Here is a 27,808-nt window from a genome sequence, read left to right on the forward strand (position 1 = left end):
CGTACACTAAATGGACTTTTGGTTCCTGAAATGAGTCCCAGTGAATCACTGCTTCCTGGATATGTTATGGAGGAAATCAGTTGGTGCCTCTAACAGCCTCAACCAAGACAAAGAAAGAAAGTCACTCAACCAATCCACAGAGTCCTGCAAGTCCTGAGGAACCATTAAAAAGAGAGACAGGATTTCAAATTCTTGCTCCTGGAACAATTAAACAGCAATTCCACCATTATCTGCTTATTTGCTGGATACCTTTTAAAATCCAGTTTGTAATTGATCAAACGTGCAATGGCATACCCATTTCATTCCTCTTCTTTCTCACACAGCATGGTCGTTCAGTGAATTAAAGGTGTATCAAAAAAAATGAGAGATAGGTAATCTTGACAAAGATTGTCTCGGTACCATGTAAAAGTACAAAAGCACTAACTCCAAAGAAAAATGCAAATAGCCTGTAATTAGTGAAATTCACATGTGAGACACAATCTGTACTTGTGTGCCTTTCTTTTCTTGGACAAACTTGCTAAGAACATATTATCCTAGTTGTTTTTTCATGCATTGGTGTGATTGTGCAGTGTTGGTCAAAGAGGCCATTGGTGGCTTCCTGAACTGAAGCAACCAACTTTTTAGTCCGTTGGCAAAAGCGGATATGTCATCAGAGCTTTGAGAAGTAAAAGTGCAGTTTTTGTCACAATCTTTTCTGAGTCTGCAGAGGCAGCGAAGAAGAACCATGGCGTCACTTCACGGTTTGTATCCCAGACAGTCAGAGATTGGGTTTGTTATTGGAGCTATTGAAGCAGACTTATCTATGCACTGTTCCCAGTGTTTGTGGGTTTTCTCACGGTACTTTGTTTTTCTCCGATGATCTAAAGATGAATTAGTTGAATTGGTCTCTAAATGGACCGTCGGGTAAATGTGAGTGAAGCGCTTCAATACCTCCTATAATTTACGACTTGACTTGACCTGATGGAGGAGCCTAAGTCTTCATTCTCAGGTCTGTCAGTTGGTTGTGAGACTCTCTGGAGGGGTTACATGTAGTTAAAAAAAAACAGTATTCCAGTTTTCAAACGCTGCAACACAGCGATTATTGTTGTAATATTTTGAAAAGTACTACTTAATTCCTGTTTACACAAACGTACTGCAGAGCCCAACGTGTTGTGTTCCTTGATAACGCACTGCACCACCGCTTAATCACTATGACATAACTCCTACTGTGTCTCCTTCTCACTGTGACGCAGTCTGGATTCACGATGAGTCACCAAAATGCCAGACAGTTGCAGGTAAATACGACCTGCAAAGTGACACTCGCCCAATGGAAAAGATACTCATTTTCAAATACAGGAAAACCTTCAATTTCATGTAACTGCAAATGAGCTATATATATCTTTTTCTAGAACAGATTGAATGGAAGTGGTGACAAAGCGGAGGAACAGAGAGCGGAAGAGGTAAAGGGCGGGGACAGAGGACAGTCGGGAGAGGAGTAGGTCTAGGTGAAGGGTTGGCTCATTAATCTTAAAAGGGCACAGCAGAACTTTCAGAATGCAAATGAAACCATCAATCTCCTCAGAGGAAGAGATAGAGGGATGGAGTGATATGGGGTTATTAAGGGGAGGGTGGGTGCTGAAGTTCACAAGTAGAAAAAATAAATAAATAAATAAAGACTCGTAACAAAGATCAACTCGAATGTTGTCACAAGGAAAAAGTCACAGAAAGAGCATCTAATCCAGTGGAGGAAGGTAACGATGAAAGAATTCCCCATGCATTGCAGCACTCGCCGCCGTCTGGAGTCATGGACTAACGGTGCTGTAACTTCCTCTAAAAGCATTTAAAATCTCTTTATTATCAGAGAACAATGCAGTCTTGCCCACTTTCCTCCTCAAAGTCCAAAAACCGGCCTGCTGTTGGATGTTTGCGGTTGACTCTGAATTGCCTGACACCCTGACACACGGTGTGATGGACTGGTGACCTGTCCAGGGTGTAGCCTGCCTTCGCCCACACTCTCCTGGGATTAGCTCCAGCCCCTGACAACCCTGAATTTGATGAAACAGTATGAATGATGGATGAATGAATTGATAGCTCTAATAACTCTGAAGGGTTGACAGGGTTTCATTACCCCAAGAATTTAGCGATGCAAAAACGCCCAAATCATAAGGCACCTGGTCAGTGTCCTTGACGTCTTACTGGAGGCAGATTATGAGGCCCAAGCCTCTTCTTTTCACCCCTGGACCAACCACTGAAGCATAACTGCCAACATTTGAGGGGCACTCGTGATTGGCAGAGGCTACATTGATTTTTTGGGGGCTGAATGTTGTAATCATGGCATCACCGCACTGCACCTCTGTTCATCTTACTCAGGTAAGATTTGTATAAATTAATCAGACACAGCATGTTATTTCTTCTCAAGTGAGTGAAATATTGTACGTTGACAAGTAGATTACCATCTTATTTACTACCACCTGTCTCCAGGCGGGGTGTATATAGCAGTTAATAGTCCTGTAGTGAATAAAAAGCAATGGAGGTGAAGACAGTTGGTACGTGTGAGGCTCTGGACCGTCGTACGACCCAGATTAACGCAAAAAAACAAGATGAAGACGTTGCGTTTTCCAGATCTGCAGTGGTCTGTATCGATCAAAGAATGATGCTCAAACTGCCGATGGAATTGCCGTTGCCAAAAGCGTGTATGAAAATCGGACAGTAGAACGTAAGGATGATGGAAAGACACCTGAACACCTTTGTGCAAGAACTTATTGGATATTAAGCTGTGAACCCACAGATCAGTGAGGTGGCAGTTCAAGCCAACAGAACCATTCATGAAGTGTCATATTTCATGTTTCAGACCTTATCAGACACGGGGCGTTGACATTTGGCACAAGCTATGGCCTCTTGAGTCTGCACACAGGGTTAAGAGATTCAGAGCCCTGATATCTTTTCCCCATCTGGAGGGGATCAAAAATGATCATGGAAACCTGATCATGGATTTGTCTTTTTTTTATTCCAAAAACTTTTGAGTGAACTTCAGACTGTTTCGAAGCCCAGAATCCTGACATGAAGGAAGCCTAGAGGGAAGTCTCTCACTGCTTGATGACATCATGTTGACGGCTCCCAGCCTATAGGATAGACAGTGTTTGCTCCTGGCATTTCATACACAGACATCCATCACAGTAGTAAAACGGTGTATTCAATTTTACTGTATTCCATATCTAGTCTATCTCTAAGAAGTCCCTAATGACGGGTAGACATTGCTGGAGGTGGTGATATTGGCCCAAGTTACAGATGTGAATCTTATGCAGACCAGTTTTCTCTCTCACACTGTCCACAGAGACTCTTCTGGACATGTTTTTTAGGCCTCTCTTCCTGCTTTACTTCCCTTTTTCTCTGCAGCAGCTGCTTTACGTGATTGAAGGGTGTTATCGCCTTAAGCCACCTTACCACCGCCTGCGAGCAGCAGACAGAATTTGAGCGAAGGGGCTTGAGTGTGGTCATCAAGCAACGTGAAATTGTAGTGCTTTGGATCAGTGCATGAGTATGCGGAGGTGAAGTATTCAATTTCGGCCCTGACGGCTTCTGACGTTTCCAAATCCACTCCTGCTGGCATGACAGCTGTAAAGCCAGATTTTTATCCAGCTCATTGATTTAGCACTTTGACAGTGTCAGGGAGTGAAGTGAGGTACTTCCTGAAATATAGGCCATCCCCATTTTTCATTTTGCCACCTGGTTGAGTAAAAATATGCCTTTGTCTTTGAAGTTGCTTAAATTGGTGGTGGTGGGTGGGGGGTGGGGGGGGGGGGGGGTGCTAGCAGCATAGTATATGTAAAAACTTGATTGAATAAAAAGCTGCATATACCATATGGATAGCTGGTACTCCTGAGTGGAACTACAAGTGTTTCAATTTTCTATTGAGAAGCAGTTTTGACTTTTTTTTCACTTTATTACAAAAGACCTTTCTGCAAGAGATACTATGTTGACCTTTTGCTCAGGTGCCCATTAGTCTCCTGGATTAAAGGTGTTTTCAGGGTTTTCTTTTATTTAAAGCCCATATTAAATCCTACCACAACCTTTCAGAGGGATTCAGATCTGAGCTGTTGTACTTTTCCCAGCCTATTCTACAGACCCTACGTTTTCTTGATCAGTTAGATTGATTTCATTCAGCAAGAAAGCTCAGAATGCTGAAGGTGCTTGCCAATGACAACTGCGAAAAAAACTCAAAAATATCATCACGATGTTAAATATAACAACATTCAGGTCCTACACTGGGACAACCAATCTTGTTTTCTATAAATGTAGTAATTACTGATGTTTAATAGGTGTGTTAGCTCATTGACCAGGGTTCATTAACTTGTCCCATTGACCTTCACGTATTATTTTCTCATAGTTCTTCAGAGCTCGAGTTTGGATCACTGGTATAATATAAGATCCAACACAAGAGCGGAGCCTAAATATCCGAGGTCTAAATAAAACAGGTCCATGCTGTCAATTTCTAACCAGGTTCTAATTGTGTCACAGAGAATGTTTGGTTAAAATATGATGGCAAGTAAAGTGTCATAACTCTACTGTGTTAATTTCCACACTGAAATTATTGCACAATAAGGACAAAGTACCAATTATTTGTTGTTGTTTTTTGGATTAGTTAGGACAGTTCGGAGTTAAAAAGAGAAGCTATTCTCATGACATCTACTTGTCTTGTTCACATGAATATTAACACTTGAATGATTGCATGACTCCAAAACCCAAACCCGATGGTCTCAAACACACATCCAATCGCATGTGTTGTTGTACGGTTGACAGAAGAGAATGGCAGTGGAGAAACGCGGGAGAGTTGTAGAACACTTGAAGGTGGTGAGAGAAGAGGTGTCAGACAGCGGAGAGCAGCGGTTTTTCAGAGCCTGCTGATGTGAAACTGAGGTGGAAGTGAGTGTTGCTCGTCGTCGGAGTACAAAGGCAGTCTGTGAGCTGCTTCTTTTCTTTCTTTCATTTTTTTTCTTTCTGCTCAGAAATGAGAAGCAGGTTGTGCTGGAGGGTGGAGCAGGTATAGTCTGGGTCTTTCAGTTGATCAGGTTCTCTCGGCGTACAGGATCTGGCCGTTCGATGCTGCAAGCCATGCAGGATATATGTGGCCTGTCCGTAGCAATCCAACTTGATCGTCTGTCCCTGCAAATGTCCACGTACTCCCATTGTCAGAGAGCATTTTGTTCACCTGTGTGGTTTCACTCCAAAAACAAACAACAGCGCCAACTCGTGGCCTGGCATGTGAACTACGTCTTTTTCAGTGTTTCTGCCGATTCCGTGGTACGAGTTTTCGGAACTTCGCCGAAACTAAAACGCTAAATAAATCTCTTTTTACTTGAAAGGCCTCTTGAAAACCTTGATAAAAGTAGACATGGCATTGGTGTATCTTAAAAGAGTGGATGATGGTTATTGATCCCAACCAGACATCAGCAGTCTGCATTGTACTCCCTATTTTTTCAGGAGTCGCGACATGCATCCATCCAGTTTTTCAATCAATCAATCATTTTATTGTCATTGTCCTATAGATGCAACGCAATGTCTTTGGAGCAACAAAACCCACATAGAATGTTTTGAACAAACTTATTTTTTTTGCATCAAACCAGTCACACACGCAACAATAATAACTGTTGTCAATTTGAACAATTTCTCACACTCCTGAAAAATCAACTTTTTCTCCCGTGCTTTTCTTTTTGTGTTTCAGCTCTCCAGACCACTCAGCCTCCCAAGGTCCTTTTCCCCCCCGAGAGACAGGACACCGCCATAGAAATCACGCCTGGTAAGGAACGGCACCTCCTCTCTGCCTCTTTATTCTTGGGTTAAAGTGGTAATCCTTCAGGGCGTCTCGGTTCTCAAAGCAAAGTGCTTGTTGTGGCAGCCTTTCTTCATGGAGCCGCTCGGCCTGCTGGGACACATCCATGGTCATTTTGCAGCACATGTGATCGGCGCCACTCCAGTTTGACCTTCAGGCAGATACTGTGTGAGAGATAAAAGTTTTACTGTAGAAAACTCCTGGAATGGTGGAATGAAATGTAAAAAAAAATAAATAAATCAATCTGTCACCATAGTAGGAAATAAAGTACAGACGCTAAATCACAGCATCGAGCATCAATATTTTGTTTTCTTGTATTTTCAATTATTATCATGAGTGTTCACTTCAAATACACCCATTGTGGTCAAATAATGATGTTTATCACATTTAATAGTAACTTCTTTTCAAAAACTGATGATAACGTGTAGGTCAGGCATTCATCAGCGACAGATTGAGGCTGGGGACAAATTACAGGCACCTGGTGCTGCATGTGAGCGCTCTCCGTAGGGAACCTGACTAGAATATGTAATTACCCTACGCATTTGTGTATGCGTCCCTACTTTAAAATTTGCCATTCAGGATCCTATGAAAAGTAGAAGCGGCGTTCTATGAAATTGGTCTCAATTCAGCAATTCTCAGGAAAAAGCCTTTCCGCGGTAAGACGACAGGAGCATGTCTGCCAACAACGCTCCAACTGGAAACGAAGAATCAGCAGCTGTACTGGCAACTCCAAGCGGCCAAATGAGAGCGATCAAACAACTGATTAGAAAAGGGATGAAGTGCAACTAACTCGTTTTAATCACGGCGTACACGCACGTAGTGACTTACAGAATGTTTCCAGCGCCACTGAAAGTGGTTCCTGATACTGCAGTGGCGTGAGGTCTGTCCTTTACGTTATCAGTATGCTAATGCGTGTGTCTGGCGCCTGCGTTTGAAAGAGATGAAACCAAAGCGGTTTCGCGAGCTCGCTTCAGGACCTATTAGTGCACAGCTAAACGGCTTCGTGGATTGACGCATTAAGCAATATACGGAGAAATGACTTAAATGTTTTAATTAAATTGATGAAGCAAATAAAGGGAGGGACGTTTCCAGAGAAAGTTGTTTGTCAAGTCTTACTTTAACTCCATATAGGATGCAGACATGCACAAAGCTTTCCATTCAGACCGTATGGGTCATGTGTCTTTGTGCCGGCCTCGAGGGCAGAGAAGCCGCAGTGGGAATTGTGGCCAAGAGATTAGAGATGCAGACTCGAGATTGGAACTTTGCAGGTTCGAATCCCACTTACTGAATCCCACTTGACTGGTGTTAAATGCTGTGCGGTAAGTTAATAAACGGGATCAATGAAACCATTCTTTGATCCCGAGATCAAAGAATGGTGATTTGCTCTTCTTCTAAAGAGCAAATCACACCCTGCTTGTCATATGACTCTTTTCATGACATTTCAGGAAGCCCGTGCTGACTAACTTTCTGCGATGTTGCGACGACTTCTTTCAGGTCACACTTGTGACTCAGGCTGCGAAATAACTTGCCAAAATCACCTCGCTCGCTGGTGTTGCTCTCAAAGCAATGCTGAATCGCTACGTCACCGACACCGTGGAGAAATCGGACATCTCGCTGGCGGGATCAGGTCATCTCGGGTCGGAGAGCTGAAAGACGGCGGATGCGTTGGAACTCCGCCGGCCTCCCGCTCTCTCCATCCTCCCCAGTCCTGCTGCGTTTTTGTTCTTTTTATCTCCTCCAGTCAGCGATTAGCAATGACTTATGAGCTGATAGGTTCACAATTCAATTTGGTCTGTGCTAAAACATTCGCCGGGCCCACACAGGGCCCGCCGCCGCCGCCGCCGCACGGTGTTATCTGCTGATGAGAGCTGGCAGACAGTCAAAACCGTGACATTTTTCAAACGGAGTCTTTTCGCTTTGATTCATGTTCCCTGGATGATTCTCATATTGGGAGTAAAAATTGTTTGGATTGGCTACATCAGACAGAAACACGTGGCCATAACAGAAGTTGGGATGTCCAGCTCCTGTCCGACACTTTTAAACCGTTCAGACGGGAACAAGAAGGTTTTGGATGAAGAAATGTACGGCAGGGTTTCATCACCCCGTGGCGACATTCGTTGCTCGCTCTGTGTATGCGTGTACACATAAGTGCGTACTTGCGTGTGTGTCCCGCTGGTCGGCGGTCTCTCTGACGGTGTTCGCACTGTAGGCAGAACTGTGTGTGTTCATGTTTGTGCCTTTCCATTAACTCCAGATTGATGTAGTAACAAATAGGCCCAAAGGCCTCTGTGCACTGATTGCAGCAGGGACACCTTTTAATGGGCACACAAACACACAAACACACACGCATACACACACACACACACAAAAGCCTCAAATAGGACACACATAAGAGACATACAAGACACACACGTACTTGCGCTCTCTCTCTCCCACTCATACACACACACACACACACACACGCACACACACACACACACACACACACACACACACACACACACACACACACACAGCCATGGTGTGACCCAGCGGTACATTTTTAATTATCATCTTGTTTTAACCTGGGGGAGATTCACATCAGCAGCCACAGTCATGTTGTTCATTGCCCGCCCTCTTCCTCTCCCACTCTTTTGGATTTTTCCTCCTTTTTCACCCCCTGATCCTTCGCTTGTTTGTCTACACCTTCTTCCCCCCCCCCCCCCTTTCTGCCTTATTTGCTTCCCCTAAAATGATTTTTCTCTTTGTCCACTAATGTGATCACTCTACCACGCGTTTCTCATTATTACTTCACACAGACACACACGTGCACACACACACGCACGTGCACACACTTCATTATGTTCTCTCTTATTATGCTGATTTGGGTCTACAGGCAACCACCAAACAAAAAGAGCTCTTAATTAAAGATTGATTCATGATACAAGTATGAAGAAGTGGCAGAAAAACAGTCAGTGAGGCAAATGTTTTTTTTTTCTTTTAATTGAAAGTTTAACAATCTGGTCCCATGTATCCTTTGTATTTTCCCTTTACTGCCCAGAATGTGTTGCCGTGCAAAGCGTATTTGGTATCATCACTTAGCAGTAACAGGTTATAATGAGTAAAATATATTAGAATAATCACATCATCCAAGCGAGATTGATTTTGTTTTTTAAAAAAAACGAAATAGCTTTAATGTTTCTTTTTTTAAAGCTTTTGTTTTTTTTATTTTTTGTTTGTTCCTGACTTGTTAAGACATGCAGTACCGGATTTTTACAATTTCCTTGGCGAAGCATTAAAAGTACTTTCAACAGAGTAATTATTCACCAACAGGTCGCCAGTATTTTCCAGGGTATGAGTCAGAGTTATGAAACCGGAGAGGAACAATCTGATGAATGTGGCGCAGAAAGCGATAATTGAGGAGGTACATGTTAATCGGTGGTGGTGGGTGGGGGGGGGGGCTAAAGCTTGAGAAGCAATGATCTGAATTAATCAATTAAACACAATTTGTTACTTGGCTGCTGACGTCAAATGCTCCTTCCATTCATCACAAACTCAACAGATCCTCACAGTTCGTCATTCCCTCGGCTAATTCATCTGCCTTCAGAGTGAAATGTCAGTCACATTCAAAGCCGGTGAAGCTCAGCTAATTGTGCAACTGTCAGACCTTCCTGTCATTCATCCATCCATCTTCCCTTACGTCTAACAATGTGTCACAGGTTGACTTATGCTTTTCCCCTACACTGAATTGTTTCCACTCTTTATGACTGTACCAAATGGACACCAAGGAGACAAATCTCTAAATATTTGTATCTAAACTGTTACCAGCAGCAATATATTCTTCAATTAACGGTTCCAGTAGATTCACAGCAACCTATTAAGCATTACATAAGCATAAGCCTATATGTGCTCATAATACTAGCAGAGACGCCATTGGAATTTGTTCATTTAATTCTTAAAAGTACATCCAAGCAGTAATATTTAGTGGGACACTAAATGTGGTAAATGTAAAATGAATAGAGGTTTCCCTCATGGAAAGGCTTTTTTACCATCTAAAACATGAAAACTTTATTCAACTAGTCTTTTTATGTTTACATTCAAATTGTATTTACAACCCAACAAACTACCATTATTGACACTTTTCTGATGGTCACACTCTCATAACAAGAAGGTTGTGGGTTTGAGTCCAGCTTGGCCTTTCTTACCTCAGTTTGTACATTTTGCATTTGTTCATTTTGTAGAAGTTAGTATTTCTTCTTTCTCAAACATGGCACAAGCACTGTCAAAATAGACTGATTAAATTAGTAAATTAATATTTGCAAACCAAAAGTAAAAAAAAAAAAAAAAAGATTCTAATACTCCAGATAAAAACAACAGTGTGTTCAATAAAATGGTCTCAGTGCATAGGAACCTTCAGTTACAGGTAAACTTGAACAATAGAGATTCTTATGCCAGATGTTGATATTAAAACCATTGTCACGTTGCAGTTAACTCTGTCCAGCATGAATCAAATGTCTTGTCAAAACAGTGTAAAAGCGAAACCGGGTGCAAATGAGTGATTGATCATTAATTGAGTTTGTTCAAAAGACTTTATTCAAAAGACCTATTTTATATTTTTTCGACGGTCCCCTCATACTGTCCCTTGCTCCGTACCCCTTCCCTGACCAGATCACATCTCGCATACTGTATAGGCAGATTTAGTCAGCAAGATTAAATCCTGAAACCATAATTTATGTGGAAACTCTCACAATTCTTTCTGATCCCCAAAGCCCAGTTGTTCATTTCAGCCTAACAGTTGTGGAGGGGTTACTTAGTTTGGATATTCTTTTTCATCTAATGAGAGTAACAAAAAAAAACAGCCTAAGGCCTCAGGGTGGTTTTAAACTTCAAGTTATAAGTCAGTTAATGTCTGACTCACGAACTTTGCATAAAGAATCTTAGAATCGAAGTTAAAAAAAAAAAAAAAAAAGTTTACTTTTACCCAAGTTTAAGATGCATTCAACAGTTTGTGCTTCTCCTGACAACTGTGGACCTTTTGAAGAACTCACAAAATGCCTTTTGACTTGAAGGACGACAAACTATATTTAGGGTCCAATGCAGGCAGACACTTCCTGCAGAATAATTCGGCTTGGAAACCTCATTGTTGAGTTACTTTGACACAAGTGGCAGATAAAGCCAAAAGTTTTTGTCGTGTTTGTCAAAAAATCCTGTCTTTTTTTTTTTTTTTTTAGCTTGTTGAGACACTACTATGACTGGGCCGTGTGACTTTATAATGACTCCAACTGTGATTCATCCATCTTCTCTACGCTGTTCATCCAGAGTTAGATTAGTGGTGATAGAGTGCGCTAGAAAAAGACACCACTAGTTCATCAGACTTACTGGGGAAAAAAACACCCACACATGTCTAATAAATACTATTAAATTCAGATTCAGACGCTGCACCGCTTTTTTTTTTTTTTTCTCGCCTCGAATGTTTACGGAAATACTTTTCCCTGAACTGTTTCGGTAATAAAAGAGGAACATTTTTGACTGAACCGCCATATTGGTTCTGTTTGAACTCCGGGAGCAGACGGACCCCGGGACGACACCCTTGTCCAATCACGTGTCTTCCATCCATGGCGCTGTCCTGTACAAAAGTGTTGCAGTCAGAGGAAAGGCTCTTTTTTTAGGAAGACACCACCTAGTGGCCCGCAAGTGACCAAGCATGCCATTTTCAGATGCATGAAACGCCCCAGTGGACACACACCTCTGTTAGCGTTGTGTTGTGTCTGCAAGTAATTTCTTTGAAAATCAATGTTTTCATATGAAAATGTTTACAATTTACTTTGTGGTTTGGCAGATCAGATTGGAGCCTCTTGCGGGTGGATTGTGGCCCACAGGCATCATGTTTCATAGCCCTGATCTCGACCTGTGAAACAGATGTGGACTCACTTATGTAGATTCTCCAAAAATCCAAACTGTGTTTTAGTTTGTGGCAGTGTTTGTCCCACTTTCAGCCAGTGTGAAACAGTAACAAATCTGTCATTTGAAAAAAAAAAGGAAAACAAATATTTTCTTGTGTGCCAGCGCAGAAATTTTTGATGAGCGACGCCACAGTGTTATCAATATAGCAGCCAAATTTCATTTTAGATTCTGTGCTGGCCTTTTATTTACCCCACAAACAGTGAATTCATTTCAGTTTATAAAATCAAAAGAGGTATTTTGTTGAATTTCATTCCACCCGTTCATTCTGTTCGAAGACAAAACTCTTTCAGACAGACTCGGAACAGATTTTTCGCCTCAGGCTGTCGGATGAAGTGTCTGTTAAAAATAGTGAGGGGGACAAATCTTTATATATACTGAAATCGAAGGTTATCATGCTGTGTTTTTCTCCTTGCGAGAGGAAATAGGGGACATTCTGGTCTTGCTTATTGCCAGAGTTACATCTTGTGCGGCTGATGGAGTGAGCAGATTAACCTCAGACTCTGTAATAATATTGCTGCTGCTGCTGCTGCTGCTGCTGCTGCTGCTGCTGCTGCTGCTGCTGCTGCTGCTGCTGCCGCTGCCGCTGCCGCCAGCCTCTTTTAGGCTCTTTCTCCCAAGGCAACATCTCTATTCATTGTTGGGCGCTGCTTTCTGGCCCAGGAAATGAGCTGAACGTGACGCTAAAAGCTCAGCTAACTGCTTAGCAAGCAAAGCCAGCCTGGGTATTGATTGTTTGAAGTTCAGTGTGTACAGCATACTGTACTGTTAAAATCTAATGAATCCCTTGACGATGCCTCGCAAAACAGTCTCTGCCTCCCAAATAGCGGAGCTCCGTTTCAGAAGCAACTCTGAAGTCTTTCTGCGCCGCTGGAAAAGAGACGGGACGAGATAACAAGCTTGGGATGCAGACGTCCCTACAAGCAGGGCCAGTCGTTCTGCAGCGGAGACTCTTTGATATCGAACGGAGGAGATGATGAGGGACTTCCAATATTCATACCTATTGAGCGACTTGTTCCGCGTTGTTTCGTGTTTCTGTGTGTTCGTACCCGTTTTTCAAAGAGTTACTTATCAGGATGTTGTACTTTTTTGTAGAAGGAGACACATTAAATTACAAGTGACTCTATCATTTATTCTTTTCACTCAAATGCCTCAAACCAAAAGGAATTCTAGTAAAATAAATACTGTCTCTTCGCGATGACACTGGCTTGAAGATCACAAGTAACCAATCCAGTGTTTCAGGGTAGTTTAACCTTCTTGCAGATCATTTTCCGACGGTCACATGAACAAAAATCTTTAATTTAAACTATTTATTTTTGACAAGCAGCCGTAACCTGACGCCTAATGTTGGATGACCATGTTCTTTTCGAGAAAAGAGGAAAAGTTAATTAAATCATACTTTACGTTTACTCTAAAGCCCTTATTTTAATATTTAAATTGAATCCAAGAATGCCTCCACCCCATGGACAGACATTGCTGTTATCTAACAAAATATTCTTTCTCTTTAAACAAAGACAAACATTCAGAAAAGCCATTGAGATGTTACACAACGTGCTTTATTATGTCTCCAGAGAAATCTCTCTTTTACAATCAATGGTAAGAAAATCACTTATTAAACTCTGATATGAAATGAGGATAGAAATTATCCCTCCTCTGTCTGAAAAATCTAAATTCAATGAAGAGAAAGCTTTCCCCTTCAGTTTTATCGGACACATAAATCTCTGTAAAACTGAAATAATGGAACAGGCTCATAAAGATTTCAATTTATCAAACAAAAAACGATCAACACTTCAAGTTGTCAGTGGGGAAGTTTGTCTTCGGTTCCTCTTCATAGCAGCACGTTGGCATTTTTCTGTGTGCATTCGACGTAATGCTGCTGTGAGAATAATAGAGCCGCAGAGGAGGCATCGTGTTCGGGGACTAGATGTTACACAACAAAGGACAGTAGTATCCTGCAAACTCAAGGCCCCGTTTACACAACAATCTGTCAAGTGAAAACGTTTTTTGTTTCAGAAAAGTTTCACGTTCACACAGCAACGTTTCGAAAATAATTTGCATATACATGGAGTCGGCAGAAACGCTGAAAACGATGTGGTTTCCACTTTGGACCACTCGTGGGTGCTGTTGTTTTTATTTGTGATCAAACCACACACGGGTGCTGAGAACAGTACGAGTGAGCATGCTTAGTAGCAACACTGGCGTACTCCACGTTTCCACAGAGACAAAGTCGGAGTGTTTTTTAACGGTTCCACTTTAAGTGACTCCAACCACCATTGTCGTGTAAACGGGGCCTTGGAAAAACCGATGATTCAGAAAACTTTGAAAAGAACCCGGATTTATCTACTCGGGAGACTCTTGCCCTCTGAAGGCCTGGTATCAGTGGTATCTGGCACAAAGATGTCAGCAGATCAGTTTAAATCGCTTTACTTCCTGGGTGAGGACAACATGTCACTGCAGGCGGGGAACACCCCACCTGAGCTAGAGATGATTTGGGATGATTGTTCGAGTTCACTTGCTGACAAACATCCAACCCATGAGCCCCAGAACCTACATCATAATGTTATGGCTGATCAGTGTGAAATGGTCCACTTGCATTTAGTGTGAGAGGAAAATAGGCACAAAGGTAATTCCACTACTCGGTGGGTTAATGGACTCAATCCTCTTATCTCTCAGAAACTACAGCTATGAGTCCAAAACATTAAGCAACTTTCCACACGGCGCATAATCACCTCGTATGCTCTCTTCACTCTATCACACGGGCTTTTCACTGAACACACTGTGTGCATCAGATTGAAATTCAAACAACTGTATTCATCCCCCGAGGGTGATACTGCTTCACTCTACCACTCATGGGAACCCCAGAACAGCTGCAATCAATCAAGACTCCGACACTATCACAAAAGCGACGGATCGTCGAAGTAGCAAACAAACAGTCGCCGCGCAAAGGCCAGGCGGGAACCACGACTCGGCTTTTTGTACGTAGAGTCGTGCACATCAGCAGTAGCAGCTAGAAGCATCATTAGGAAGCCTGGCGAAAGAAGGAGTGTTTGTTATTCTCGGGGCCGTGTGCAAGTAAATGTGACCAGGAAGCAGTTAGTGGAAGATGCTCTATAATCTGGACGTCATCTGAAGTTACATCAGTCAGTGGGAGGAAGATGCTCTATACCAGGAGTGGCCCACCAGTGTGCTACTACAAAGAGCCACATCATACACATGTGGGCTTACAAACAAACTCCCTCTCTCACACTGATCCACCGATTAACTCCACACTAATCAAAGCCATCATCTGATTAACCGAGCAGCAGTTTTTTATGCTAAAATACACACATTTGCTGCTTCTATGTTCCTATAACCTGTTCCCAACCTGCAGGACTTTACTTACATTTGACTTTTGTTGCATCATTATATGTGTTTTGTATGATCTGTTGGGGATACAAGGATCAGAGAGAGATAATTTCTCATCCTATTGCACCATGTTTATAATACATTATTTACAACACTGACTGGTGCATATGTATGAGTTTGTATTTTACTCCCAATCGTTCAATTCATTACTTTCATGAAAATCAAGTACAAACATTGTAGATATTGTGACCTCTGATCTCAGACTGAGACGACTTCCCAGCTATTCCATTACTTGGAGGATGCTGGAGAAATATTTGAGTGTTTTCACTCACCGGCATGTCATATAAGGGAATGATTTCTACAATACGCTGATCTTCTTCTAATGGAAATTTCAGTCTGAGTTGAGGCTGCGTACAAACAAGTCGGGCTCAGGGAAGCGTCGAATGCCAGTGTGAGGTTGGCTGGGGAACGGCAGGCTGAGATAAGGAGGAAGGCTTTCGGTCTCTTTCTTCCCTCTTGTCTCTCCTTTTTCCGTCTGTCTGTCTTTTTCCTCTCCCGTCGTATTTATCTCCCTACGTCTGTCTCCCCCTGTCCCTGCGAGGTGTCTGCCGCTATCTCACTTCCCTTCCATCTGCCTGTCTTTCCCCCCGCCGCTCTCCATATCTCCCTCCGTCCCTTTGTCTTTCTCTCCCGGCTCGTTCGGTCTTTCCATTCGCGCGCTTCAAAATGGTGATGCGTCATGTCATTATTCCCTTTCAAACTGTCACAGGCCGATAACATGAGGTGGGAGGGGTACGGGGGGTGGGGGAGGGGGTGAGGAATGAACGCATGAGAGGCCTCTATATTTGTAGATTTTGATCCATGAGAAAGCGAAAAAGAAAGTTGTTGTTGTTTGCAGTTGTTAGTCATCCTCGGCCGAATAATGCAGCACAGAGGCACCAAAGTGCCAAATTATCTGCAACAAAAACATACAGTGATTTATTCATTTATTTGTGCTCGCCCAGTTAAGGCTGATGAAAGGCCTTATCTCGATAATAAAACCTGAAAACCGGCACTTAGAAATAAATGGAATTAAAGATGGATTAAGTGAGAAAGGGGAACAGTGGGTAGTAAGCGAGCAACAACAGCATAACAATAGTCAAGAAAAAAAGGGAAAGACGGCAAGAATGGAGGGGATTATTACATCACGGAGAGGTAGAAGAGGAATGGAGCTAACAAAAGAAAGATGGTTTAAAGAATAATGTAATATTGTAGTTATTACTGTCCATTGTTTGGTGTTTTCACAAAGCTCGTCATGCAGTTTTAGGCCCCATTTAAAACAACAACATTTCAAGTGAAAACATGTTTTCATGGCAGGTAAATGATGTCCGTTTACATGAAAATGACAGAATAGCTGAAAATGACATGGTTTTTCGTGTTGGGCCACTAGTGGGTGTGATTGTTTGTTTTTGTAAAGAAACCACACATACACACGGAGAACAATACTATATATATACATATATACATTTATACACACTAATCCTCATGTTGCTTGACGTGTTTTATGTATCTGTCAAGTTTATTCAAGAATATTAAAGAAATCCCTCCTCTGGTAAACAGGAGTTCAACAACAGTAACCATTGGCGAATTATGCTCATGCTTATAATGAAAGAGAAGCCATGTGTGGTGAAAATAACAGCAGTAGCAGGATCATAGAAATCCCCAAAAAGTAGTGTAACAATAAGGAAATGTTCCAAACATCAGGTTCAATATGCTTCATTTCATTCAACAGTTTATTTTTAGTATATGTCGTAAATAGGAGCTCTCCAAGGTGCTGGAGGAGGCTCTAATACCACAAATGTCTTCAACTTGTAAGAAGGAACTCAAGTTAGTGAAAGGAAATGATTAAAGGTGAGGGCAGTAGGGACGAGAACAAGAGATGAAAAAGGAGAAGAATTAGATTGGTGAGGCAAAGAAAAGAAAGATAAACAAGTAAAGGAGGAGTGATTTTAAGGACGCTCAAGGACACAGACACTTGTCAATAGGAGTATTGTGTTGTGGGAGCATGTGTCTTTATCACTGTCAGTAGACGGGCATGTCTCGCTCGTCTTCATCAACCCTCTCCATTCACACACACACACACACACACACACACACACACACACACACACACACACACACACACACACACACAGACTGATTATTTAATATAGTACAAGATGTTTAGCCTTTCCATCAGTGTCATAATGTACAAAAGCCCCCCAATACACACACACACACACACACACACACACACACACACACACACACACACACACACACACACACACACACATGCACCTTCCTCTGTGCCTCCATATAAATAGGCCGCTGGCAGACCAGGGGCATAAAAGTTGGGAGGAAGGAAGGAGGGGGAGGAGGAGGAGGAGGAGGAGGAGGAGGAGACGCATCAAAGGGATAGTGAAAATAATTGCAGTTGAAAGGATGATCAATATGCGATGAAAACGCGATAAAGAATGGTTTCTGTTCTTTCTTTCGCGCGCGCTTTCATTCATCATCGGGCTTGACTCATGAATATGGTAATCAGCTTTTGTTTGCAACCTTGATGGCGAAGGAGGGACTGATGAAGAGGAGAGAGAGAGATAAAGATGAAGAGAGTGAGAGTGAGAGGTGTGCGATGCAGGTGAGGTGAGCACTTCAACACTTGTTTCAGTGAGTCCACAGACAAGAAAGAAAGACGATGCTCTGGTGGAAGTAGGATTGCAGGTTCAAATCCCTGGAGGGTCGAAAAGGAAAGATTAGCATGGAAATTGAACTGGTTTGAATATGAGGTGTGTACTTGTGTGCGTTTAAAGCTCCCTGTGTTTCCACAAATGTAATAAAAGTGTGCCAGCGGGATACAAAGCAAGTCCCCAGTTTCTCTTAGAAATAGGCAGGAAGCGACAAGATGTCGACTTGCTTCAGTGTGCTGACATTTAGTTTTAAAACGGTATTAGATGACCGTTTGTAAAACGTGGCTCAATTAGAATGTTCTGTAACCACAGCAAAGAATTGTTGGTGACTTTTAAATCTCTGGCAAACAAGTGAGACAACAGTTGACTTTTCATCCATCCAGCAGTTTGGTGTTGAAAAAACAACAGAGAGATTACGTCAAACAAATAACTATTGTACTATGTACGTACATGCAAGAGCCAGGAAGTCAGACGTATGGCTCCATCTAGTGGCTGTTGTGTTTCTTACTGAAGCAATGTGGGAAGGCCTCCTTCAGCACATATTTGGTATGTGAACAACGGCTAAAACTCGAAAAGCAATCAGGAATCAGGAAACACATTTTTGAGGATTTCGTTTTCAGAGAACTTAGTGAACCAAACTGATGCGACATGTTTAAGTTTTCACCTACGCACGCGTTTTCGTTAAATTGATCAAATGGTGAGGTCCTGATTATGTAAGGGAAGTAGTAACAAGGTAAAGTTCACACTGGATGAAAAGAGGACAGACGGCTTGTAGATACAATTATTAGTCAGGATTTTAGCGATGAATAAAATGCAAAGAAAAGATCAATTAACTCAAAAAATGTCATGAATAGTAAAAAAAGAAAAATACGAGGGGATTCATTAAAGATGATGCTGTATTTACTGTTCAGCACTGAACACACAAGAGGAGAACATCCAAACTCCATCCAGAAAGGCCCTCAAAAAGAAATTAAACTGTGACTATTCATGCTTCAGGACATTGATACTGACCACTGCATGACCATGAAGCATAACTCTTATCTGCTGGAGAAAACGAGTGACCTCCTCTTACATGGTTTTTGTCTCAATAACCTGGATGGTGACATGACTCCAGACAGTGAGGTTGTGGTTTGAACGCTAATATTACAGCGAGGAATCTCTAGGGGTCTTCTCGAAGTACACATTTCTGAGTATAATAGTCACAACAACTGCAGACTATATATAAAGAATTACAAAGTACTTCTTATTAAGAACATCTAACTACACCACAACAGTTTCATTTACTGTTGGCCCAATAGCTCAGGACTTGATAAATGCCTCCTCTACAACAATACTTCAGGAAAATTGGCCCAGTCATACCTTCCAGTAATATAATTTGTATGATGCAATATTTTCTAATTTACTGAATGCAGTTTTCTGATATCAAACTTTAATGTTAAGCCACACAAAATGTCTGAGGAGGCCGGATTATTTATTCTTGCAATATGAGTTCAGAAGCGGCTGCCCTGGAAAAAAAGATAAAATAAAGAAATAAAGCGCCCCATGCTGTTTGGCACACTGTCATCTCTGTGTCTTCATCACTGTCTAATTATTTCTGCTGCTGTACTTCCACTCCCCCTCTATCTTCTTCAAACTCTCACTCTCTCTGTGGGATAAGACTTCCAGCGGAGCCAGAATTGGATTTTTATTAGGAAGAAATCCCCTTTGAAAATCTACCTAAACTAGACCACCGTGTGTGTGTGTGTGTGTGTGTGTGTGTGTGTGTGTGTGTGTGTGTGTGTGTGTGTGTGTGTGTGTGTGTGTGTGTGTGTGTGTGTGTGTGTGTGTGTGTGTGTGTGTGTGTGTGTGTGTGTGTGTGTGTGGGATTAATGACCGCAGTGTGAGTGGGACTGGTTTCCCACCATGCAGTGCGTTACAGTACCTGAACAATGACAGTATTAAACATGCATGATTTGACTTCTATGGGTTTGAGTTTCTTGTCAAGTATCCAGTCCGGTGTAATATTTTATTCCGCCGCTGATAATGTTGATTGATGAATATCCAGCCTCAGCCTGCTCCCACCACTCCAGCAGGACGTACAGAAGTGTCAGAGTAGCACATAATACATGCTGCAGTCTCTTATTGAGCCAGAACACGAAGTCCAACCTCAACTCTCACCAGTGGACTCTTTTGAAAAAGACCCTATAACTAAAAAGTATGTAGCAGAGTAATGTAAATGTAAATGTAAGTATTCTAGTTATACTTATTGATATGCATTTTGTTTTTAATCAGATGAGTTGCAAGGCCAAGAAAACAGTGAATGTTCAAATGTGAGTCAAAGGTTATCTAAAACTTGAAAGCATCAGAAGAAAACAAATGACGGTAATAAAACACTTTGAAAAAAAGTTCGAAACTTGTAATGGAAGTTAATAAGTACTCGTATAGGTACTCGATATCTAAAGGTTAGTACTTGAAAAAGTGCTTCCCTAGACACACGTGTTAAAGTTCATAACTGCCCCTATTCAAGCATAAAGTACGCGAAGCACAGAAATGTCGTGAAATGTTCAGTTTGTGCTCCAGCCTCAACAAATCAAGCATTCCCCTCCATGTGTCTGGCAGCAATTGATTTCTATAAACCAATTATTATACACTGACAGATAAATGGCTGTAATATATTGACCTTTGTTAACAACAGCTCCACTGTTTTCTGTAAATGGCCACATTTCATGGAGAAGATAAAAACGCTCGCCACCTCCCTAAATGGCTCTAATTATCAGAAGCAGGAAGGTCGCTTTCACCTCCTCCATCAACATGTTGACACTTTAATATTTGTGGCAATTTTGTACTTCATATCTTTACTGGGTCAAAAACAGGCACTAAATATTATTTGAGCATGGGACTTTAATGAACCAGCTCCTCTCCTGAGATAATTTACCTTTAGTCAACAATTTATATATCATTTCACATCGTCAGAGCAGAAAATGTTTACATTTTTTTATAAGTCTCAGCGGATGTGACTAATTTTTACCAACAGTCCCATCCATCCATCCGTCCATCCATCCATCCAACTATGGGTGGGGGCAGGATAAACCCTGGACAGTCCCAGTAGAGTCAGAATGTGTAATTCATGGCACCCTCTAGTGGCCATATCAATAATGACTGAAGCAAAGTAGAGGCAGGAAATGAATGGCTAAGTTCATATAATATTTGACAATAATCCACTCCAATCTAACTGTCTTTATACAATACTTAATGCTTTAAGACTTTTTGTTAGATTATGTTTAAATTTCTGACTCCATTGAAGTTGTTGTTGTGGCTACTGGGCTGTTAGGAAAGGTTTTTATTTAAACATTTAAGTTGCTCTTGCAATAGAATGCTAAATATGATTTCAAACACATTTTCCTGGCTAATCTGTAATTTTATTTCATTTCTTAAAGAAGTTACAGCACTAGACAGTAACAATAATCATATAAGCATTCAACTACGTGCATTAAAGAATACTGGAGGATTGGATTCATTTTAAAGACCAACTAATGTTCTCGGCTCATTCAGACTCGTTGCTCACAGATGTAATTTGTTTGCTTTAAGTGACTGGGGGAGTTCTCCACGGACCTTAAAATGTCCTCCCAGCCTGGTTTATGAGGATTTTTCACTTACATTACGGAACCCCAGCAGTTTGTGCTGTTTGGAGAGCTGTGGAGAAAATATCGTCGAGCCAGCGAGTGCAATGAATGTGGACACAAAGCTTTAAAACACATTTATGTATATTTTTATATTTTCCGTAATCCTCTGATTATCCTCGTCTCCCCCGCCGGAGTTTCTTATATTGAGTACATTTCCCTTTGTGGTGACTGTACGCACACCTCCGGGTACTTATCACAATGGAGCAAACACAATTATTTATTCATTTGGAAAAGGCAATCATTTACCTTTTTTTTTTTTTTCTTATTTCTTAACAAAAGCTCTTCCGCGGCAAATTTTAATTGGTTTATCGCATTCTGCTTGTTGTGGAATTAGTGTGGAAATATGGATTCTGCCCTTTGGCTAGTTCTATTTCAAACGACCACCCACAAATGTCGTCTTCCGCTGCAGTAACACAACATGTCTTTTGTTTCTATATCTGTGCATTAATTCCCTGCAGGGCTTTGTTTTATATACGTGTGCTCACTCTCCAAGGAACGCACTTTCTTTTCTTTTCTTTTCTTTTTTTTTTTTAATTCCCTCTTAACATCTTCGCACCTTTAACAGCTGTGGGAGCAGCGGCGAGAGGAGAGAAGTCGTACAGGCATCTTAAGTGGAGCAGTTTGTTCTGTCACTTTTCGATGTGTAATGGAGGTGAAAGGGTCTCATGCACTCAGCCCTCTGCCACAATAGATGCCACTGCTCACAGCACCAGCCTTCAAAAAAGCCTTTTGACGATGTGAAGACAGTGATACGCGGCAGCTTTTTTTCCGCACGAATCTGAAGGACGACAATAAGTGGAGCTACAATGATAGAAGAGGGAAACAATGGCGGTAACAATGCAAGAAATAATCTCATTAGAATGAAAGACACGGGTTAAAGTGGCTCACAAAGAGCTGTAAGTGCAGCATCATGGTACAATCCTGAAACTGATTATTACCGGCAGGAGTCACTGCTGAGTATGGAGGCTTTATTGTTAGCAAAACGATTTGTCAATGCGTATGGAGAGTTTGTCTGTCTGTGTTTCAATCTGTCTGTAGACAGTGAGAGGTGTCAATGTGTAAAAGAATTTGGCGATGTCAATTTGTACACGTAATAGGATTCGTCAATATGTACAAAGACATTTGTAGTTGAAAAGTCTTCAAATGCTGAAAATACAGACAACTCACCAGTTATGAGTCCAGCAGTTTCACAATTGACAGGTTTTTTTTCCACGTGACTTTTGCTACAGTTCTGCTGTGACAGGATTGGAAGTTGTAAAGCCTGGGTCTTCGCAGCCCTGAGTGCAGGCTTACAGGCTCCTTCATTCTGGCTGCATACCGCTCTGCTGGCCTGTACCTCAGAAGGTGCAGGGCAGGTGGCGCTATGCCTCCCAGTTTTTGAGCATACGTGACGCTGTGGATCAGGGTGTAGAGAACTTAAGCCAAGAGAAACAATCAGGACATATCTTAAAATAAACTGTGTTTGACACACTGTACCAGTGTAACACTGACAGTATATGTCAATGTGTGTCGCGAGTGACAAGCAACACATCCTCTAAAAAATACCAAACAGATCTTTAGGTAAACTTGTCCCTGTTATTACAGCTCACTGGATTTTCTATTATCTTGTTGCATTTACTGTGTAGGAATCCTGTAGCGTCATAGCTGATTAAAGTGATTTTAATACCCAAATGCTTTGCTTTCAATGTAATTTGCCATGAACATATGCATACTGTGACTTTCACTGGAACCGTCTCAGCGTTGGTGGACTGCCAGAATGAAGGAGCCTGTGAGCCTGAGCTCAGGGCAGTTAAATCACATCTTAAGTGATCAGGGTTCTAATCTGTTCAAATACTATCAGGTATTTGTATTCGAACCAGTGTGAGAGGCCCTGTTAGTAGAGACCGCTGTTTAAACGTCCAAATGGGCTCCCAATCACGGTCTTTCAGGAAACTCTAGAAATCAGTTCTTCAGATTTGTCTGTTAAAATGGAGGAAATGATTGCACATGAAAGAGGGGGTCAAGGTTTGTGGATGAGTCAATCAAACAGTACATTCTCCAATGACCCATGTTTCTTTACACACTTCCTTCTCTTACCCTCGGAGCTCTGAATTTAACCTGGACTGATGACTCCAGTGGCTGAATCATTCTTCTGCAGGCAGCATGAACACACATGATGCATGGTTCTGCATGTGCAGTACATGTACATCAGATGGTACAATTTGATGCCGCATAAACAGGGATTAAGGCCACGTTTTACGCCCAGCGACAACACCTGAAGGCTTCCCCACACTGTGAGATTTTAACACTCTTTAGTCGTCACAGCTTCTCACACTGCACGAGAAGAATTTAAATAATCCTGTCTGCAGACTGTACGAATACGTGGGAGAGTCACGGGGGGTGGGGTGGTGGAGGTGGAGGCTGAGAGAAATTCCAAAAAAAGAGAAGCAGAACATAGACACGGTCATGACTCAAAGTAAAGAGCACAACCTGGATGGCAGTGTTGCAACGGGAGCTTGAAGTAAGTCTTGTTAGCATCTATTAGCATCTATTAGCACAATCCGATAGTGGTCGACTGGTCACGGGCCTCCGACCGGTACCTCGGCAGTCCTACAACCAAAGCCCGACCAGTTTGAGCCGCTACCGCTGATTTTACTAAAAATTCTCCCACGATCTGATCTTTCATCTCAGACAGCCACAAATTGTTTGTGGGAGCCTAAATCTGTTATAAGAGAAAAACTGTGTTGCATTTACACTGCAGCAGCGGACACTCTGACAACGATGTAGTTAGCATGCCGGGCCACTGTAGGGCGCTATTGCTTGTCTTTGTAATGACACCACAAAGACGTGTGCAGAGAACAATACACTACAAACTTGAATAAAATCGAGAGACTCCGACATTTGTATGGACTGATGACGGGGTGAGTGTCAACTACTAAACTAGAACACGGACCGCGAGTTGTACCGCTACGGGGTCCGCCATGATTGTTTACAGTATGAGCAGAAGGAACTATTTACCACCGGGGGGGGCGGATGCGCATGCACAGTAACAGCGTTTCATAGCCTCAAGCCATGTTAACCCGGATTACAGTAATTTACATATCTATCTGTCTGTCTGTCTATCTATCTATCTATCTATCTAGACTCACCAATTGAACTACAATCATGTATTCTGATTAATACCTGTATAAAACCCAGTGAAGCAGAAGTAGAACGTGCCAATTTAACACAAAAGGGAGTCTTTCTGCCATGAGGTGAGCGTTCTAATCCCTGCAATTCTGTGCTGCCTGGCCCAGTCCCAGGTCAGTCCAAATCCAGCATTTGAAGCCCCCATGTTTTCTTATACCTTCAACATTTTCCCAATACAGTTCAGGTAATGTCTTGCCTACCAAACCTGAAAAGGTGGTTTTAGCAGCTCTTCCCTGTGTATTTTCTTCAGTGGGTTAACAAAACTTAGGAGGCCAAAGGCAGTATTTTTTGGATGTAGTTAAATCATCTAAATAGTCTCTACTAGCTTCACCCTGAGCTTTTCCAAAATTAAAAAAAAAAAACATTCCATGATTCAGGCCCACAGCTGTTTAAACCGCAGGTGACTTCAACAGCTAAGGAACCAGATTTAACTTTCTGTGCCAAGGTCTTTTTTTTCTTCTTCTTCTTTTCAGTGTAGCTTGTTAACTTCTGGCTCTTTGCTGGACAACTCGAACACTGTTGGATGTTTTCACACCCCTGGGTAACGGCTGTCAGTCAGCCGTCACCTGCCACCCAGTTCTGTCATGAAACTAACCCACCCATCACACACCCGGCACCACCGCAGAGACTCAAACTATTAGCACTCCATACCTCTTGTGGGCTTTACTTGCTTCTTTTTTTTCCCCCCTCATTCCTCCAGGATTTATTTTGCTTCTTCTCACGACTTCAGCTTCTTCATTCAGCTCACAGCCAACCATCCCAAAGGGTAAAAGCAGCTGTTCATTCTTATTATCATTTTTATTCTTCCTTTTTTATTCTTAATTCCACTGGAGGCTGGTGATTTAGCTCGGTTCCTCTACAGACTTTTACACACAGATATTATGTTTCATAATGTCTACTCTTGATGGGAAATAAGTTGCCCAAACTCACATTATTTATGGAACGAATACGTCTAAAAACCGAACCAACCTTAAAAGAAATAACCTCTAGGTGTTATGCCTCTTTACCCTCTTATCAAAAAAACTGGTGGGCGAGCAGCACGGAAATGTAGCTAATATCCACAAGTCTTTTTGAAAATGTTCCGACTCGTCTCTATGGAAACAGGGGGAAACTTTTCTGAAATGCTGCTACTACGCATCCACACCACAGACGTAGTAAATAGTTCTTCTGCATATGTGACAACATCAACAATGACAAGAAAGTTTGCCTCCAGAGTGTCATGACTCCCAGTCCATTGTCTCCTCAGTGGTTTTATAGTTGAGTCGCCCGTCTCAGTAATCCAACTGTCGAACGTGTACTCGTCGTCGTTAATGTCTGTAGCGTATTCTTCTCTGCGTGCATGTGTGGTTTTCATTACACAAAAAGCACCCAGTAGTGGTCCTACATGAAAACTGCATAATCTTCAGCGTTTCTGCCCTTTCAAACTAAGTTTTCAAAACATCACAAAAACACGAAAACGACGCGTTTTCACTTGAAGCGTTGTCGTGTAAATGGGGCCTTCGCTCATTGCTGTTCTCCGATTATCACAAATTTGCCTTAATGGTTCTCTCTCTGTTCTCATTAGTTACATTTCAAGTCATCAATTGACCTCTGATAAGCTTTCTGTTATTCTACTTATCTTACATCATCGGTGGTTCAAAAACTTTCACAAACACACACAAAGTTGGAACCTTTAAGGTAAAAGTGTCATGGGATGGTTTTCATTGATATATGCTGATTTGATTTTGACGGAAAATCAAATGGAACATAGTGGAACGTTTCCCGTGATCCGGAGAACCATTGTCGTGTAAACAGTCAAGTGTTTTTCACTTGAAGACATTGTCGAGAGAATTGACCCAATTATTTCCAGTTGCTTTTAGAAAGTGGTAATTTCCCCCGTTTCTATGGCAATAATGTTATAAACGTCCTACCCGGCTTGTCATATTTGACAGAATGAAATCTGATAAAGGCTTTTGGCCTCTTAAAGATGGCCTCAGGTGTCAGTGATAATTTAATTAATATGTTAAAATTGACGTGCGAACAGCCCTGAAGTGCTATTTCAGGCTGAGGCACGGTAACTGGCAGGAGAAGCGAGCTGGCTCTGAATCTGACGTCCATTTTTAAAACACGCCTCTCGCCACTGGTCATTTAATTAACCTCGTCAAGCACATCTGCAGTAATCTCCCATCTAATTTCATCTGTTAATTTAAAAGTGTTCTTAACGAGGCCGCCCCCCCAGCCAATCAAATGTCAGCTATCGGCACGTAAAGGACTCGGTTAATTAGAACTGTCAGAAAATGGACAAATACGGGACGGCGAAGGAGGCTGGATTTCCTTTTATTACTTTCCTGGGAGAGTTATTAATTCGGTGGGAATCACCTCAGGAGGTAGAAGTGTGTGCGCAAATGTGTGCGTGTAGATAAATCAAAACGAGGTGATAGCCAGGAAGACTGATAAAGTCAGATATGGGAAGAGGGAAGAAAAAAAAAGATTCAGTTTATTCAGAGTAATCAAAAGTGACTCTCTTCAACTTTGTGGCAGCTTCATTTCCTGTTAGGCAGGAAATTGGAGGCGCATTGAATCTTCATTTCATGTGTATCCAATAATATTCAAGTCTGTCCAGAATGATTGCATCCTCGAATTATTCTGAAGGTCCTGCAAACATGTTAAAATAATCATTTCCAGCAGGGAAATCGAAAAATATGCTTGGTAGAGTTCTTCAAAGCAGCTTCAAACTTAGAAATTACATTTCTTCTTTTGTATTTCTTGCTGAAAATGATCAGAAAAAAAAAGAAAAGAAAAGAAAATCCAGTGGCAGTGATGACTTGAAGAGAAACAGATTGTGGTGGACAGCTGCCGTATTAAACAGGACGGTCCATTCTGTGGACGCGAGGGACAGCGCATGAATATTTCAGAGTGTGAAAGGGAATCATTAGACTCGAATCCCATCAGAACCAACCTGTTAAAAGGCACACGGCAAAAGACTCTCTGATGTGACACCGTCGATGGTTAGTGCGCTGTGAAACGGTGTGGTCGGCAGATTAAAAGCTGGCTGACTTTGGTCTGCTCTCTCTCATACAGACTGTCGAGAATACCTCACGATGCTAATGGTGCAGACTCATTATATCCCAAAAGCTCGGCTCACAGAAACAGTTAATCGTCATTTGAATTTTCACTTCAGTCCAATAAAGTTC

General features: G+C 41.9%; 1 protein-coding gene across 1 annotated transcript in view; it reads left to right on the forward strand.

Moving 5' to 3' along the window:
• Nucleotides 1-27,808, forward strand: part of il1rapl2 (interleukin 1 receptor accessory protein-like 2) — a gene marked incomplete at both ends in the record, with an annotated part of 361,181 nt that overhangs the window by 290,001 nt on the left and 43,372 nt on the right. The window contains one exon of the mRNA XM_080466033.1: nt 5,702-5,776. Coding sequence (XP_080322159.1) covers nt 5,702-5,776 — 75 coding nt within the window. The remainder of the gene's footprint in view (nt 1-5,701; nt 5,777-27,808) is intronic.

This window comes from Lipophrys pholis (assembly GCF_963383615.2).
Source record: "Lipophrys pholis genome assembly, chromosome: 6".
NCBI lineage: Eukaryota > Metazoa > Chordata > Actinopteri > Blenniiformes > Blenniidae > Lipophrys > Lipophrys pholis.